The 18,241-nt window shown below is 38.3% G+C and overlaps 1 protein-coding gene across 1 annotated transcript in view; it reads right to left on the bottom strand.

Annotated features, from left to right (window-relative positions):
* ME1 (malic enzyme 1) overlaps nucleotides 1-18,241 on the bottom strand; it is a 191,418-nt gene that overhangs the window by 9,686 nt on the left and 163,491 nt on the right. Inside the window, exons 10-12 of the mRNA XM_032651130.1 lie at nucleotides 7,057-7,162; nucleotides 5,538-5,680; nucleotides 2,614-2,787 (exon numbers count right to left, since the gene is read on the bottom strand). Coding sequence (XP_032507021.1) covers nucleotides 2,614-2,787; nucleotides 5,538-5,680; nucleotides 7,057-7,162 — 423 coding nt within the window. The remainder of the gene's footprint in view (nucleotides 1-2,613; nucleotides 2,788-5,537; nucleotides 5,681-7,056; nucleotides 7,163-18,241) is intronic.

Here is an 18,241-nt window from a genome sequence, read left to right as displayed (position 1 = left end):
AGACATGATTTCTTGAGTCAAAGAAGCTCTAAGGGCTTCCCTGGTGGCGCAGTGGTTTAGAGTCCACCTGCCGATGCCGGGGACGCGGGTTCGTGCCCCGGTCCGGGAAGATCTCCCATGCCGCGGAGCGGCTGGGCCCGTAAGCCATGGCCGCTGAGCCGGCGCTCTGCAGCAGGAGAGGCCACAACAGTGAGAGGCCCGCGTACCGCAAAAAAAAAAAAAAGAAGCTCTAAGACACCAGCCGTCGTGCTTTTAATGCAGCGAAGAAAAAGAAAGGAGAATTAGAGCTGGCTGACCTCTGTTCTCACAGAATGACACCAAGGCGCGAAACCCCGGGTTTAGGCTACTTGCCATCACACCAATGACATAAAAATCTTTCACAACGCAAAGAACAGTCTGTTTGCATGATGAAAATATGTGAACGTTAATCAGGCTTCACTTGGTTGGGTTCAGTTAGCGTGGTTTCATTTCAAGAGAAGAAATTCACTCAAATTTCTCCTTCATGAATTGAATCCTCCTCAGACGTATCAACCAGGTGAACATTCTGATTGCCCACAGCTCATGATTTTACAAATATCGGCCCAACCACTGTATCACCCCCTGAGGTTTGCGAGGCAAGGGGAACTGATGGGAGCCTTAGGTTCAGAGTACCTCTTGTGCCTTTGTGGCTGACCTAAGCGTTTTGTGTCTTTTGCCAGCATCTATGAATCTGTGGCAGGCTGACTTGTTAGCCTGCAAGTAAGGTGAAATTTCAGACCCTTCACAGTTCTTAAGCAGTAGCTTAATAGAGCATCCCTACCGGCTCTGCTCTGTGCTGTTCTGTGAATCCTTCCTGAAGGCCCACAGAAGAGCCCACTTCCGTCCTTTTAATGACTTTACAAACACCGAATTCTCTGTTTTAATCTCTTCTCTGCTTGAAGTACTAGAGTGGTTTCTGTATTCTACACTGCACCCTGAATAATAAACACTTCACCATACCAAATCAGACTGTCATTTATTTCCCATAATGCTTATATTAGTACAGTACTACAAAGATTATTAGATAGATATGTAGATAGGTAGATATTGGAGGTATGTTCTTTTTTGCTAACTTTTTATTCTATATTGGAGTACAGTTGATTAACAGTGTTGTGTTAGTTTCAGGTGCACAAAAAACTGATTCAGCTATACATATACACGCATCTATTCTTTTTCAAATTCTTTTCCCAGTTAGGTCGTTACAGAATATTGAGCAGAGTTTCCTGTGCTATACAGTAGGTCCTTGTTGGTTATCCATTTTAAATATAGCAGTGTGTACATGTCAATTCCAAACTCCCTAACTATCCCTCTCCCTACCCTTCCCCCCAGTAACCATAAGTTCGTTCTCTAACAGACTGTCATCTTAAATCTTCAAAATGCCATCGTCGGGAATTCCCTGGCAGTCCAGTGGTTAGGATTCGGTGCTTTCACTGCTGGGGCCCAGGTTCAACCCCTGGTTGGGGAACTAAGATCCCGCAAGCCACGCAGCATGGCCAAAAAAAAAAAAAGCCATCGTCTAGGTAGGTTCTCCATGGAGAAATATTTACCACTTCCTCCATAATTTGGAAACAAAATTTTTATTGTCTCATTACTGTCACAGAACATAACCGAAAGTGTAAAGATTTAAAAAAAAAAAAGGTTTCTTTTCTCATACCCTGTTGATGGGAATGTAAATTGGTACAGCCACTGTGGAAAACAGTATGGCGGTTCCTCAAAAAACGAACAGTAGAACTACCATATGACCCAGCAATTCCACTCCTGGGTATATATCCAGACAAAACTATAATTTGAAAAGATACTTGCACCCCTATGTTCATAGCAGCATCATTTACAATTGCCAAGATATGGAAGCAACCTAAGTGTCCATTAACAAGTGAATGGATAAATAAGATGCGGTATATACGTACAATGGAATACTACTCAGCCATAAAAAAGAATGAAATTTTGCTATTTGCAGCAACACGGATAGACTTGGAGGGCATTATGCTAAGTGAAATAAGTCAGACAGAGAAAGACAAATACTGCCCGATGTCACTTATAGGTGGACTCTAAAAAATACAACAAACTAGTGAATATGACAAAGAAGGAGCAGACTCACAGATATAGAGAACAAACTAGTGGTTACCAGTGGGGAGAGGAAAGGGGGAGGGGTAATATAGGGGTAGGGGAGTACAAGGTACAAACTTTTAGGTATAAAATAAACTACAAGGACATATCGTACAGCACAGGGAATACAACCAATATTTTATAATAGCTATAGATGGAGTATAACCTTTGAAAATTGTGCATCGCTATGCTGTACACCTGTAACATACAATATTGTACATCAACTGTACTTCAATTTTTAAAGAGCCCTCTTTTAAGAAATCAGAACGTAAGTCTTTTTCCTGGCTACTGAAGAACAATCTTTCCTAGTGACTCAATGTGAACTTACTACCCATCCCTTACTCTCTACCGGGAAAGATGTGATCTTCTTTGGACTTTACACCTCCTAGACAGTGAGCTGGGATACTAAATAAATAAAACAGTAGACAACCTACAAGGAGCTGATTTGAGATTTTACAGCCTTGGCGAACACAGAGCATTGTACTATACCTCAGCAATGGTGAGAAAAATCTTATCCGTGATGTGCCTCAGTCCACACGCCACCACACCGAGAGCAACTCCAGGAAACACATAGGAATTGTTGCCTTGGCCAGGATATAGGGTCTGCCCACTTGGGAGAGTGACAGGGTCAAAAGGACTGCCACTGGCAAAAATGGCACGACCCTGCAACACAGACACACAACTGTAAAAAAGAGGCAGGCTATCGTCAAACAAATGGATCATAAGACAGTAATTCAAGTACTGAGTAGTTAGAAAGAAGTCTGATTTTTCATGGACTTCCTAGTAAGTGTGAGTAAGCTATCATGATGCTGGCAGTAGGTTCTGGAGTGAGTGATTCTTTCTGTTCTCTATCTGCCTCTCTATTCGTAGGAGAAGGATGCAAAACACAGGAGACCCCAAGACCACCATCCTGTTGTTGGCAGTGGTCCAACCCACGGGCCCATCAACCAAATCTAGACTACAGACTTCCACTTACAGGCTTCTGAAGACAAAAAGGGTAGGTTAATGTTTGAATCTTGGAAAAGATGACATTTTAGGTTACAGTTTAGAGGTCAACAGGCTCCCAATGTAATCACTGGGACAAATTCTGTATATTTCTGTATTGTAAAGAATTACCTGAAAAGTCATATAGGAAAAAAATTCATTAGCACAAATGGGGTTAACAGACAAGAATGAGATTAAATTATCAGTAATTGTCTAAAACTGTCTTTCATTTTTTTTCCTGGTCTTAATATTTCATCATAATATTTTTGAGGAACCTCATGTACTACAGGCTTTAAGATGGCATGAACTTAGGGCCTGTCAGGTGCTGTATTCCATACTGCCAGTCAAAAGGGGGGCGTCTGTCTGATCCGGGAGGCGATATAGATGGAAGCGTTCAGGCTTCTGAAACAGGGATGGGAAACCCTCAACAAATAAAGCGCTACAGTCTAAGAAATGCATTTGCAAAGTCTAAAAAAGCACTAAATCCCCAAAGCATAGTTTAAATGGTAATAGATTGGGTTATAAATTTCATCCCTCTTATACCTTGAGTCTAAATCCATTATGATATTAATAATATTAACTTACTCATTTTTAACACATGTCATACTATACCTTTTCCATAAAGGTAAAGTATAACATGATTCAACCTTTCCAGGATATAAAAAGAGGAAAATAGATGAGAAAAAAATAGAAATTCTCATCTAGGTGTTTATCAGACACTGATATGTCTTGCACAAAATTAGGTTTTGTTTTCAGACAAGGGTGATACCTTCAAGTCTGCTTTGTTTAGCAGATACAGTGTTTTGTTACAAGCAAATTTCTAATGTAACTAAATTATCATTTGATATACTTATTTGATATATATATTATTTGATATATATATACCTTTGAAAATTATATTTGAGAAAGAGACCTGCAACATTCTACACACACCTGTTGGCCGCCCTCCTCTCCTTCACTCCAGCCAGTCACTCCAGCAGCATCATATTTTACGGAGGAATGCTATTAAATAAACGGCTAGATATCCTCTTATATATAGATTGTTAATATGGAGAAGGAAACCTCTCCGTATCATTTTTGGTATAATTACAGTTTTTCGGAATTCAACGGTCTCTTTGTATTTTTAACCATTCCTAATGACTTTTCACCTGTGCCTGAAGCAGCAGAGACTCACATCCAGCAACAGATAGCCCCTTTCTTGTTCTGTAATCCTTTGGCTGAACCGATGTTTTCAGCTTCAAAATGACTTTTAATTTTATAAATAGCAACACAAGAGCATTAGGCAAAATCATAAGAAAGAGTTTAGGCCATTTATATCGGACACATTTGAACTTAAAAACACAGCTATAGAAATTTGGCTAATTTTGTTTACATCTATTATTAGGAAATTTTGAGGCCTTCTGAAATATGCCAAAACAAAATATGTACTTAAACACTTATTTATTATGTGCCTACTGTGTGTAATGCACTATGCTAAAATTCTGTTACTGGTTTTTTTTTTTCTGCTTTAAGGATTTAAGGACTGAGTTACATGAGGCAAATTCCCCAACCTAGAGAGGGGATAAAAACTTAAATTACTGAGGATACCGACGCCATCCCAGAGAAGAGAAATAAACAATGGAGTCGCTCCTTTGCAAAATTTCATCAATTCTAGTAATAAGCACTTAAGGATACAGTAGTAAAGAAGTAGAGCCACCCGGTTTTATTTATGCAGTTTTAGAGTTAGATTTATGCAGAGTGACTTAACTCTGTCTTGTTTATCTTTTCCAGTTCATTTTAGATTTCTTTCCAAAATAAAAGTGTTAGATATATGTGACTCAACTTCTGTTTTGCTGTAATGACATTTTCAAGTCTTTTAAGGAAAAAAAGGGCCCTTGTCAACATATTGGTCAAATATATATTAATACAAGCACAGTATAAAATAAGTCACTTTTTTGGAAACAGTGAAGTATTGAAGCTTTGAGGACTCCTATCCCAGCCAGGCTGGATGTCAAAATAATTGCCCAAATGCTCCACCCATGCCATCAAAATCCAAACCCAGGAGGAGTCAGCAAAGCAGAAATAAGACTGTGGTTTTATACTGTGTGCGTCAATGTTTGGGAATAGCTAGTTAAAAGCTATTTTAATGAGTATCTAGGATCAAGCTTTTTCCTTTTTAACTTTCATGTTTAAATCTTAGATACTTCCAAAGCACTTAAGGAAAATTATCAATAAAACATTACAAAGTTTATTTTGTTTTATTGAAGAACAGGATTTATACAAGATTCTAAAAAAGGATTGGTTCTTATCCTTCATGACCTGTTCATTGTTCTTTCAGTCTTGGTTATAAAATTTTTAAAGGTTAACCGGTAAGCACCTTAGATACCCTGGGCTCCCTTATAAAGAATCACAATTTGACTATTAAAATATCAGTTCCATTTTTGCTTTACCTTGGTCAGTTTATAGCACTGCTCTGCAGTACATTCTGCTTTGCTAGTTGGATTACTCAATGCAAAAATAATAGGCCGTTCATTGAAGGTTGCCATGTCTTTGAGAATTTGCTCTGAGAATGCACCTCTAATCGCAGCAACTCCTAATGTAGAAAACAAGAAACCAGTGAATAGGACTATCATTGGTTAATTAATCCAGTGCCCCCCAAACAATGAGACATGTCAGGTCATTTTGTAATACCGCCTAAACAAAATATAGAATATGTGTATTAAAGTGACAAAATAGAGATGTTCGTTAATGCCAACAACCTTTAAGGTTACAAGTCTACAAGTATCTATGAAAAAAAAATCACAGCTTTAACATTTGACTCATTAATAAATTTAGTGACCAATCACTAGGAATTCTGATTACAGGCAATTTTATTAGGAAATAAATGTGCCTAATATATACTATCTCTCTGTAAACAATTCTAGAAGTATATTTCAGTCCCTCAGGCTATAAAGCAATCATATTTTATAATCCAGTGCTAACACTTAAGACAATCATCCGATTCAATGATAAAACTGAAGTATGACTCACTGAAAAAAACTGAACAGAAGAATAAAGCTATTAGCATAATGAGAATGGAAAAAGTAAGATTCCTGATGGAACATACTTTATAAAAAACAACAATAAAGGCTTACTACTACCCATTAACTCCTGTCATGGAGTATTTGTTTTTACTATGGTTCTCATCATTATTCTCAATATTGTCATCTGTTTCACAGGAGCTTCTAGAAATGGAGTGTAATACCAAGTAAGGGTTGACATTATATACACACAAGATAAAGGATACAAAGTTTCAAAACTTTTGAGTTTTTTTCAACCGCAACAAATTCGTCCATAATAAACACCTTACTGTTCACATGCAGTGTGTAACACACTGAGTTATATAAAGACATGAAATACGGTCCCTGTTTTCAAGGAGGGTCTAGTTCAGTCTTTCTCAACCTTGGCCCCACAAACGATTTGGGTTGGACAATTCCTTACTGGGGGGAGGCTTCGCTGGGCACTGGAGGCTGTGGAGCAGCATCCTTAGTCTCTACCCACTAATGTCCGGAGCTCTGACCACCCCTTCTCCCTCCAGTTGTGACTACCAAAGAATGTCTCCAGACATTGCCAAATGTTTCCTTTCTGGGCCAAACCACCTCCCTTTGAGAACCACTGTCCATTTGGAATAATCAAGCCTGGCAAAGTGCTGGATATGCCAGGTACTGGCAGGTTGACAGAGTGAGCAGAGGGAACCACACACTTCAGCTGGGATCATCAGTAAGATTAAGACGACGGCACTGCATTTACAAATCTAGGCCTCTAGGGGGTACTGTTGCTTCAGGGAATGCGTAATTTTGTTTGCGAACGCCAAAGGTTAGAATTTCAAAAAGCTAAATCACGTCTCAAAATTCAGCAGTAGGAAAACAAATCAAGCCCACGTGGGGCTGAGGTAGGGTTTATGGCGGGGAGGAAGAAGCCAAAGCTCACCGATGAGGATGGTTGGTTTTATATCTCGAACAATGGCTTCCAGGTTCTTCATTTCTTCATGTTCATGGGCAAATTCCTCTTTCTCTTGTGTTAAGGCAGCACGTCCCTAAGTACAGCAAATAAAAAGGAACGATAAATCTGCCAAACATGTGAGAGTCAAAGAAATTTCAGAATATTATGCATATTACCCATATTTATGCTTAACATTTTTACGTATTATGTCTTCCAGCTGTTCTTAAAGTCTCCTTTCCAATTACCAGAGTATTATTTCATTCACCCTTGCAACAAAGATTTGTCTCAGACAATGTTCTAGGCGATGGGGATATAACAGTGAACAAAATAAAGTCTTTCCCTTATTTATTATTTAATATTTAAAAACCTAACTCTACAGACATTTACGAGAAACTGACATTAACAAAGAGCAATGAAAACCATCATTTACACAAAGATACTGTTTACTAGACACGATCTGTGTTGATAAAGCAGAGTCGCCTTTAGCGGCTGCACAAATAACTTATGGACTACTAAGAATGGAACTTGATGCCATATTTATATCATACTTTGATGTTCTACATAATTATTAGTTTTATATGTTTTTATTTTGTAATGTTTTGATTATAATCGTACCACGTACTATTATCTAGGAAACATCTAATTTAATATCGTAGCTACAAGAAAGAACGTAGGATGGGGGAGAGGAGTGTTAGCTGAAAATCTGGTCCTTCCTTTTTTTTTCTTCTGCTCTTTCAGTATTGTATCTTTCCACATAATTAGTAGATCTGAAGATGAAATTCTCATCCAAACTTCTACGACCAGGAATAAAAATCTGCTCAAATTAGAATTCTCCTCCTTCATCTATTATTCGATCTCCTTACTTCACTGAAGCTTTCATCAAAGAATGAGTGATACAATAGCTTTTTGTTCCCAGGAAGCAACAGGTAAATTAAGTGCACTACGTATTATGCTTGACTTTTAAATTATTAAAATAATAATAACAATAATAATATTCTACCTACAAATTTTTAAGATTTTGACTACATAATAAATCACTACCTAACTTTATATGGTACTTTATAGCTTATAAGTTGTTTTCACATATTTCATTTGATCCCCACAACAATTTGAAAAGTAGGGCAAATACAATTAGGCTTTTGCATGAGGAAACAGAGGCTCTGAGATATCAAGCAACTTGCCCAAGACAGGTGCTAGAAATCAGTCTTTCCAATAATACAGCACAGTACAGCCCTGGAAAAAACACTTTACAAATGGTATATGTCAACTTGTATGCAAATTGTTAATCCTGAAGATGGTACAATATTCTTGCTTTAAAAGGTTATTATCAGCCTAAATGGGAAAAGAATCTGAAAAAGTATAGGTATATGCATACGTATAACTGAATCACTCTGCTATACACCTGACACTAACACAACACTGTAAATCAACTATACTCCAATATAAAGCAAAAATTTTTATAAAAAGGTTATTTTATTTTTGTTTTTAAAAGTAATACATGTGAATTATAGATAACGTGAAACATATGAACCTCTTTGCACTCGTTTCATCTATAAAATAAGAATAATTAGAATTTCTACCTCATCAGCTTTTTAGCAAATTAAATAATATATCTAAAGCACTTAGGACTGTGCCCAGTTTTTAACAACAACTCAAAGTTAGTTGTTATAATTAAAATTTTTGTGAAGAAGAAAAAACCATAGCTCTAGCACTTATAATTCTAGTACTCTTTTTTGTAGTGGAAAGTGCTATTTCTGTATCACTGTTTTCTGTCATGAGCGTGACTTCAGAGCTAACAGCATCCTAATAACAGAATTCACCATTACTGACTCCTGGGTTCTAAAAAGTTTTATCTTACCTTTTCTTCCCTGCACATCAAAATATACTACATCTGAGAAACTGAAAAATCATCTTATTTAACACTAACTGGAAAAGATATATGTGTCCTCATGTTCACTGCCTCATTATTTACAATAGCCAAGAAGTGGTAGCAACCTAAGTGTCCATCAATGGATGAATGGACAAAGAAAATACACATGCACACACGTAGGAATATTATTCAGCCATAAAAAAGGAAATCTTGCCATTTGTGACAACATGGATAGACCTTGAGGGTATTATGCTAAGTGAAGTAAATCAAAGAAAGACAAATACTGTATGATCTCACTTACACGTGGAACCTGAAAAAACAAAAAGCAAACAACAAACTCATAGATACAGAGAACAGACTGGTGGTTGCCAGAGGCTGGGGAGGCAAAAATGGGTGAAGGGGGTCAAAAGGTACAAACCTCCAGCTGTAAGATAAATAGGTCCTGCGGGTGTAATGTACAGCATGCTGACAATAGTTAATAATACTGTATTGAAAGTCACTAAGAGAGTAGATATTAAAAGTTCTCATCACAAGAAAAAACATTTGTTAACTATGTGTGATGATGGATGTGAACTAGAGTTACTGTGGTAATCATTTCACAATATATACAAATGTTGAATAATTATGTTGTACACCCGAAACTAATATAACATTATATGTCAATTATATCTCAATTTTAAAAAACCTTATTTCATTCATTCCAAATCAAATTTGGTTTCCTGTTTCATATTCACTTCAGGAGAGAACATTCTAGGCTCTAGTAACATTAACTCAAATATCGTTAGTCTATATTCTTGTTCATCATGTTTATTAAAGAAAAAAATCAGTCAAGAGAATCATATAAATTCAGTTGCTGTACTTTCATCAGGAAGCATCGAATCATTCCATAAAACCTAACTATTATCATAGCCTTTTTACAACTTGTCATAGGTCTAACACAAATAGTTGATGTAAACCTAGACTGATTTTGTGAGTAACCACTAAATATTCTCAAACCATTCTTTTGTATTTATGAGATTTTTAAATTGCCTTTTAATAATATAAAAAATTATTACAATACTGAAATCTTTACAATTTGCACTAAATGGGGGGTGAGGCTACCTGGTGCCCCCATCCTCTACTCTCTTAGCTTGACAGCTGGGAAATTTATTTCAGTTACATATCTCAATCACAGAGGTTAATTAAGCATCATCCTAGCATGTAAAAAGCAGCTAGGCTTAATGCTAATTAGTCATAAATAAGAAAACAGAGGTATCTGCATGCCACAAGAATCCTCCCCCAAAAGTTCTGATAGGGCTTCCCTGGTGGCGCAGTGGTTGAGAGTCCGCCTGCCGACGCAGGGGACACGGGTTCGTGCCCCAGTCCGGGAAGATCCCACATGCCGCGGAGCGGCTGGGCCCGTGAGCCATGGCCGCTGAGCTTGCGCGTCCGGAGCCTGTGCTCCGCAACAGGAGAGGCCACAGCAGTGAGAGGCCCGCATACCGCAAAAAAAAAAAAAAAAAAAAGGTAATTCAGACTTTGATTTAGGCCCCAGTTCCTCATCATCTCTTTCCTGTGTCAGTGATTTTGCCATGATACTTTACAGTTCCTTTTACAAAAGGCAGAATATACTTTCCTACCACTTGCCTTTGGATTTGAACATGATGCTTGCTCTGGTCCATAAAATGTGGGCCAAAATGACAGTGTGCCAGTTCCAAGCTTAGGCCTTAAGAGTAATTCTCTTGTACCATCACCACTGCTTTGGAAGTACAAGCCAGTCTGCTGGTCCACGGACGATGAGCCTTGTGAAGCAGACCTGGACCCAACCTATAGCTCAGAGCCACCCAGTAGCATCATCACGGCCACCCACTCTGACCCACAGGTGTGTGAGAAAATAAATAATTATTGTTTGTATGTCACTGAGATTTTGTGGCTTTCGATAACACAGGAATAGCTAACTGATACAGGGGATGATTTTAGTTTGTTTTTCTTCTTTTATTGAAGTACAGTTGAATTACAATGTTGTGTTAATTTCAGGTGTACAGCAAAGTGATTCAGTTATATACTCTTTTTCAGATTCTTTTCCCTTATAGGCTATTACAAAATATTGAGTATAGTTCCCTGTGCTATACAGTAGGTCCTTGTTGGTTATCTATTTCGGGATGATTTTAATTTTGATTACATATTCCACCGTTTCTTTTTACCCAATGTTATTCCTATCTGTTGCTTTGAAAATAAGAGGTTCCTCAGTGAAGTAAGTCAGACAGAGAAAGGCAAATATCATATGATATTGCCCATATGCGGAATCTAAAAAAAAAAAATGATACAAACGAACTTATTTACAAAACAGAAACAGACTTAGAGAACGAACTTATGGTTACCGAGGGGGGAAGGGATAGATTGGGAGTTTGGGATGGACATGTACACACTGCTATATTTAAAACAGATTACCAACAGGGACCTACTGTACAGCACGGGGAACTCTGTTCAACACTCTGTAGTAACCTAACTGGGAAAAGAATTTGAAAAAACAGAATGTGTATGTATAACAATCACTTTGCTGCACACCTGAAACTAACACAACATTGTTAATCAACTATACTCCAATAAAAAATAAAAATTAAAAAAATAAAATAGAGGTTCCTTTCCCCAAAATGATTTGATGAGAACACTTTTGCAATCCACCTGCTACCTCAATGCCCTTATTACTGCTTAGTTATTTGGCAAAAAATAATCCTGCGTTATTAGAAAAAAGAGAAATTCTGGTCATGGATAGGAATAAGAGTCTGGAGCCATTTGACAGTTACAGTATTTATCTAAATTGTTTCTGAACTCTCTCTGTAAGTAGTATAAACTAAAATTCATGACTATTTTCATTCTCACAAAGAGGCAATTTCTAGGACACGTACTAAATAAAGGTGCAGCTTGGGGAGATATATTTCCTGGGGATAATAACCTTCAGCTTCCAGAATTCTAAGCTAACATAGTTTTGGCTTGTTACTCTTTCCCAGAAACACATATACTCAACTGCAGGTATAAAGGCAAGTAACTACACTAAAATCTCACTCAGGTCCTACATGGCAAATACTGCAAAAATGCAAATTGCTCCTAGCACTACTTCCAGTACAATGGAGCCTAAAGGGCTAAATTATAGGCCCCAGACTCCCTTGCAGCTAGGGTTTCTGCTTTACACAGAGCACTCACCAAGCTAACGTGCCTTCACAGGACCCTGAAGGAGAAATGCACATCATGAAGTGGTAGCCATACGGCTCTTCTGGAAGCTCGTGGTGGTGGTGTTTGTTTCCAGGCAGCTGTGTTTCCAGTCTCTAGTTTCTAGTCCACCACCAACAGGTGGGTGCTAAGGAACAGTGGGTGGCAGCTACCATATCTGGCAACTTTCTTGTCTGTGGCCGAGACCCTGATTCTCACATGGGCAGAGACAGCAGCTCCCTTGTTAATGCAGATATGTGTTACAGGAACTATTCCTCAAACTTCAGCCTGGTGCTTACTTCTTCAAAGGTTTAGAGATTTGCTTTTCAGGGTATCTAATGCTACAACCTCTGCTAGGTTCTCTAACAAAGAAAAACTATCTCAGGATAACTATTCACCTAATCCAAACCAACTATCGTCATCTCAACGCAACATAATGTAATCTTGAGAGCTGCTGATAAAACGCGCATCTCTTAGAGAAGACTGAATGAATCACTGGGTTTTGCCTCTTGGTCTTTTGGTTTCCACCTGACAACGTTTAAGTATTCTGCAATTACATTCCATCAAAGGAATAACCAGTGCTCAATATCGTTAAGGAATTACCATATGTCCTAGATCTTTCTTTCAATGTTCTATTAATGCGTTCTAGTATCAAGTTTTCTTCTTTAGTAACAGTAGATTATAATTAATCTTTATCTGTGGTTTACTTTGAAATAGAAAGCAGAAAGCCCACTGAAAGGGTTGTGAGCAAAAAGGACATTTATAAGATTTCAGGGTTATTAACAGAATAAGAATAGGAAGTACTAAAAATAGCTTAAGAGGAACTGTACCACGGATTTGTTTATTTTAGAAAATGTTTGGGCTCACAAAACAATAGATTCCACACAATCCATGGTAAAGCACTGTGGCCCACAGTAAGAAACAGAAGAATTACTAGCTCACAGTGAAGGCTTGCTGAAAGCATCTGGGTGTTCCCAGTCTGAGGAAACAACCCATTCTTGACCATTTGGCTACTGACAAACAACACGCCAATGAAAATATACCTAAACTGCTTCTGCTATACAGTTTTAAATAAACTTGCATAAAATGGAAACCTAGGGCTTCCCTCATGGCGCAGTGGTTAAGAATCTCCCTGCCAATGCAGGGGACACAGGTTTGAGCCCTGGTCCGGGAAGATCCCACGTGCCGTGGAGCAACTAAGCCCATGCGCCACAACTACTGAGCCTGTGCTCTAGAGCCCACGAGCCACGACTACTGAACCCATGTGCCACAACTACTGAAGCCCGTGGGCCTAGAGCCCGTGCTCCACAACAAGAGAAGCCACCACAGTGAGAGGCCCACACACCACAACGAAGAGTAGCCCCCACTGCCGCAATTAGAGAAAGCCCACGTGCAGCAACAAAAACCCAACACAGCCAAAAATAAATAAATAAAAATAAAATTTTTAAAAAAGGAAATCTATTCATTTTCATTATATTACCAAGCCAAGAAGTAGCCTCCCACGTGAGAAAATAAAACTAGCATGAGGGCTTCCCTGGTGGCACAGTGGTTGGGAATCTGCCTGCCGATGCAGGGGACACGGATTTGAGCCCTGGTCCGGGAAGATCCCACAGGTGGCAGAGCAACTAAGCCCGTGCGCCACAACTACTGAGCCTGCGTTCTAGAGCCCGCGAGCCACAACTACTGAGCCCACGTGCCACAACTACTGAAGTCCATGCACCCAGAGCCCGTGCTCCGCAATACGAGAAGTCACCGCAGCGAGATGCCCGCGCACCGCAACAAAGAGCAGCCCCCGCCCGCCACAACTAGAGAAAGCCTGCACGCAGCAACGAAGACCCAACGCAGCCAAAAATAAATGAGTATATTAAATAAATAAAACTAGCATGAGAGTAAAAGTCTTAGAAAAGTTTTACTAGCAGCTGAAATAACCAAATTCAACCTTGCATGATATGAATTGAACAGCTGCTACAAGTAGCATGTAAATGAGAGAAGAGGGTCTAGTCTGTTTGTATTGAATGTGGACCTACAAATCCATAATGTGAAATGAATTTAAAAGATGTTGAATAATCTGAAGGTGGGAGAGACATAATCCTCATTTTCTTACTTCAATAATTCAAAATTATTTTCCTGAGCTTACTGTCCCAGATTATCCCAAACAGGAAATGAAACATTTAAAAATGTATCTTACAGTGTCGTCCTCACAACTGTCAATTGTGGTCAAGACAAATTGATATAAATTGTGATAAATTTTGTTGGCTTAGGAACATGAATAAATAACTAGCAGCAGAATACATTCTAATAGCGAACAGCAAATACATTTATGTTACTTCTGAAAACCTTTAATGATATACAAAAAAATGAAAGACAAGCTCCCCAATTAGCCACAATAAATGCCATCTGCACATGTTGGGGATTGAACGTGGGACTCAGGATCAGTGTGGAGAAGTCCTTAGGCCCTTCCATTCACTCATGACCTTGGGCAAGTCCTTTGATACTTCTACAGATGTTGGCTTCTCCATCTAGAAAATGGTTTGGATAGGTGATGAAGACAGTGTAATAAAAATCAACCTGATTTGGACTTTCCAAAGCCAACTGAGTGCCAGACTCACCTGAGGAAAAACAGATTCCTGAGCCCTGCTGCCAGATATTTTAATTCAAATCCAGGACGAGGCCCTGGAGTCTGTATTTTTTTAAAAGCTTCTCAGATGATTCAAGTGATCAGCCAGTTTTTAGAATCACTGCACTAAAGGATTTATCAGATCTCTACCAGAAGCATTTTTAAAAGGTATGTGATCTGTTTTCAAGAAAGTATGAAATGATGAGTTCTAAAGGAGGAAAGCTACAGAATAATGCAAAAGCACAGATTTCTAGTAGTGCTCTTTTGGCTGGCAACCTGAGATATAATGAAAAGTATTTAATGTGTTTAAACCACCTAAGGTTCCTGGAATGAGCAGCAAATCATCAAGAAGGTAGATAAACATTATATGAAAAGATGTATGCTTTTATCATGAACATCTTACTTTATTAATCATAGTAACCGCACTGGCAGCTCCTAGCCACTAAAGCCAGAACTTGGCCAGAAGACATCCATCTAGCAAGAAACATAAATTACCTATAGCCTCAGCCCCAAAGGCTTAATTCTTGGTGGTGACTTAGGAACCAAGGGAGAATAAGTACTGAAAGGCGGCCAGAAATCATGCAAACCAGCATCACTCAAGGGCTCTACTTGCCAAAAACAGAAGAATCAAAAGACAAAAATAAAGGTCTCCCAAGTATTTTCTATACCATTTTCAAAGTTGATGTGATGATCTGGATTAGATTAAAAACTATTGGAATGTGACATTCTCTAGATCTGTAACACTCAGGCCAATGTCTTTTATCTTTGGACTTCTATTTTCTGTGCCAATGGCTCAATTTTCTCCTCTTTTCAAAATCCAATTTGGAATCTACCTTCTTTACGCCCATCACTTCAGCTAAATGTGGATATAGATTTCTTATCAGTTCAGTCTCCCTATTCAGGATCCCTTGCTGAAACTGTACCTTCATTTGGCAACGTGCACGTGGGCTCTTTTTATCTCAGAAACCCCAAATTCTATGGTGTTTCTTTTTTCAAGAGTCTCTAATTACACCAAATGTACTACAAGTAGCTGGGAGTTTCTTTTGAATATTATTATTTCTTTGGTTTCCCCCCCACCGCCACCCCTTGGTTTTGTGCTGATCCTTAGTACAGGAGATACAACTATACTGAACTACTACCTTTCTCAAAAGCAACATCTGCTCTGCTGGGGGCGGGGAGAAGGGTGGCAAAGACTGTCAGGATTTTGAGGTAGCATTTCATGACCCAGGAGAGGTATAAAAAAATAATTGTGGGGGCTTCCCTGGTGGCACAGTGGTTGAGAGTCCGCCTGCCTATGCAGGCGACACGGGTCTGTGCCCGGGTCCGGGAAGATCCCACATGCCGCGGAGCGCCTGGGCCCGTGAGCCATGGCCGCTGAGCCTGCGCGTCCGGAGCCTGGGCTCCGCAGCGGGAGAGGCCAACAGCAGTGAGAGGCCCGCGTACCGCAAAAAAAATAAATAAATAAAAATAAATAACTGTGCACTGCCACTAATAACTATGCATTCCTCCCTACACACAGGTACTAGAAGAACTCTGGAATCCGTGCCTGCTTGGACAACCTGCCCCATTTTACTGGCCTGTTTTTGTTGTCATGTCGATAGTTTATCAGAGTTGAATCTGGCCCCTCTTTATCTGAAGACAGAACCTGTCAGTCAATAACGTTTCACTCGCAGCGCGAGTGTGTGTGCTTGCTGAAGAGCTCAGAGCTCAGTTTCGTCATCTCAAGGACAGACTAAAAGAAGATGAACGATGTGACAAAAGTGTTTTCCACGTGAGCATAACAACGGGGTGCAGAGTGGTCATAACGGAAGGTAACAGGTGGTTAACTCCATCAGTATTTAATTTTGTATTTGCTAAAAGTCCATGTCCATAATTTTCTGTCTGAAAGACTCGTGTATATAACTTCCGCCTCTGCGCTTTTTAGGACCTACATATATAGTGATCATATGCTCAGTAAGAAATGGAAAAGAGGGAGGAAAAAAAAGCAAGCCAGATACTTTTCACCAAGCTTCAAAGTTTCTTAGGAATCAGAATTTTCTTTTTTTAAACCACAGGGTATGCAATGTATTAACCATCATTCAAGGTGGTGACAGTATCACTGGCTAAAACTCTGATAATATCACAGGGGAAAGGAAACCTTTTTCCCTACAGCATGGAGTTTCAAGCCCTAGACCTAAAGATTAAACTCTCAGGAAGGAAACAACTACCCTTGCAACATACAAAATACTTTTAGTTACTATCTCTTTCTTACAGGAACCACACATTTAACTATAACTGTAAAGCAAGAAACTTTTTAAATAATTGAAAACAGAACTGTGCCAAACAGAAAATAAAATAAAAATAAAATAAAATACTATAGTCCCATTCTGTGTTAGATGAAGTCTATCCTTCATGATATCTATTAATATCCTACATTTTATTTTGGAGTTTCCTGCATTAACATTCACTTGGTTTATTGGTGAAAGCCAAGACATATTTATTTAAGAAAAAAGTTTAAGTCTGGATTGGTTTTTGTTTGTGGCTTCTTGTCCTCCCTAAAAATGCTCCAAGTTATCATTGTGAAATGCAAATACTAGTCATGCTGGGAGCACTCCTTTTTTATCCTTTCTTTACTGTATTTATTCTCCCTCTAAATATTTAGTTTGGAAGGATTGCTTTTAAACCAAGTATTAGTTTGTTTATATTAAAACGTACTAATCTTAGTGGGCTAAACAGTATGTCAACTGTTTCTTGATGTAAGACACTAAACTAAGATATCTGAGTATTATCAGTGACCAAATAATCCATTTCAATCAACCTTACTGATACTGATGAATTATTTAAGATATTGATAATTATAGTACATATGGATATGAGGTAAATGATAGAAAATACTATAGATGTGGAGTTGAAAACAAAAACTGAAAACAGACAACACATCAGAATAATAATTATCTAGTCTGATGATTACATAACTCCATAAATGCGCTAACCTCACAGTGTTACTTTATAGTTTGGGTTTTATGGGTTTAAAGACTGAAGGAGTTCGACTAATAAAACATTTTATTTAGAACTTTATTTTTTACATATTATAAACAACTGCATGTAACTTAATGAAATTAATAAGAAGATTATTATTGGTTTTCAAGAGAGGTTGTAAAAAATACTAAGAATAAAGGATAACAAGCACCAAAAAATCACGCAAAACTGAAAGCAAGATTATACCAATTTAGTAGTTACTCTAAGATTTATTAGTTCTGCCACAAAAATCAACATTATAATTTTGACGGTTTAAAAACATGAAAGAAAAAGTGGTGAATTGAAGTTTCTCTTACATTAAATAGCACAAAAACTATTAAATATATAAGAGTCTTTTAAAACATAACTTTATTTATCTTGGCAAGCAGAACATACGCAGCTCTTTGTTTTGGCAAGTAAAAGACATGAAGTAAGAGTGACTGATTCGGTCTAGGCAACAATTTCACAGTTATTCCAAATACTAGTCATGCCTGTAATAC

This window comes from Phocoena sinus, chromosome 12, assembly GCF_008692025.1.
Source record: "Phocoena sinus isolate mPhoSin1 chromosome 12, mPhoSin1.pri, whole genome shotgun sequence".
Classification (NCBI taxonomy): domain Eukaryota; kingdom Metazoa; phylum Chordata; class Mammalia; order Artiodactyla; family Phocoenidae; genus Phocoena; species Phocoena sinus.
This window is presented reverse-complemented; position numbering and strand designations above follow the sequence as displayed.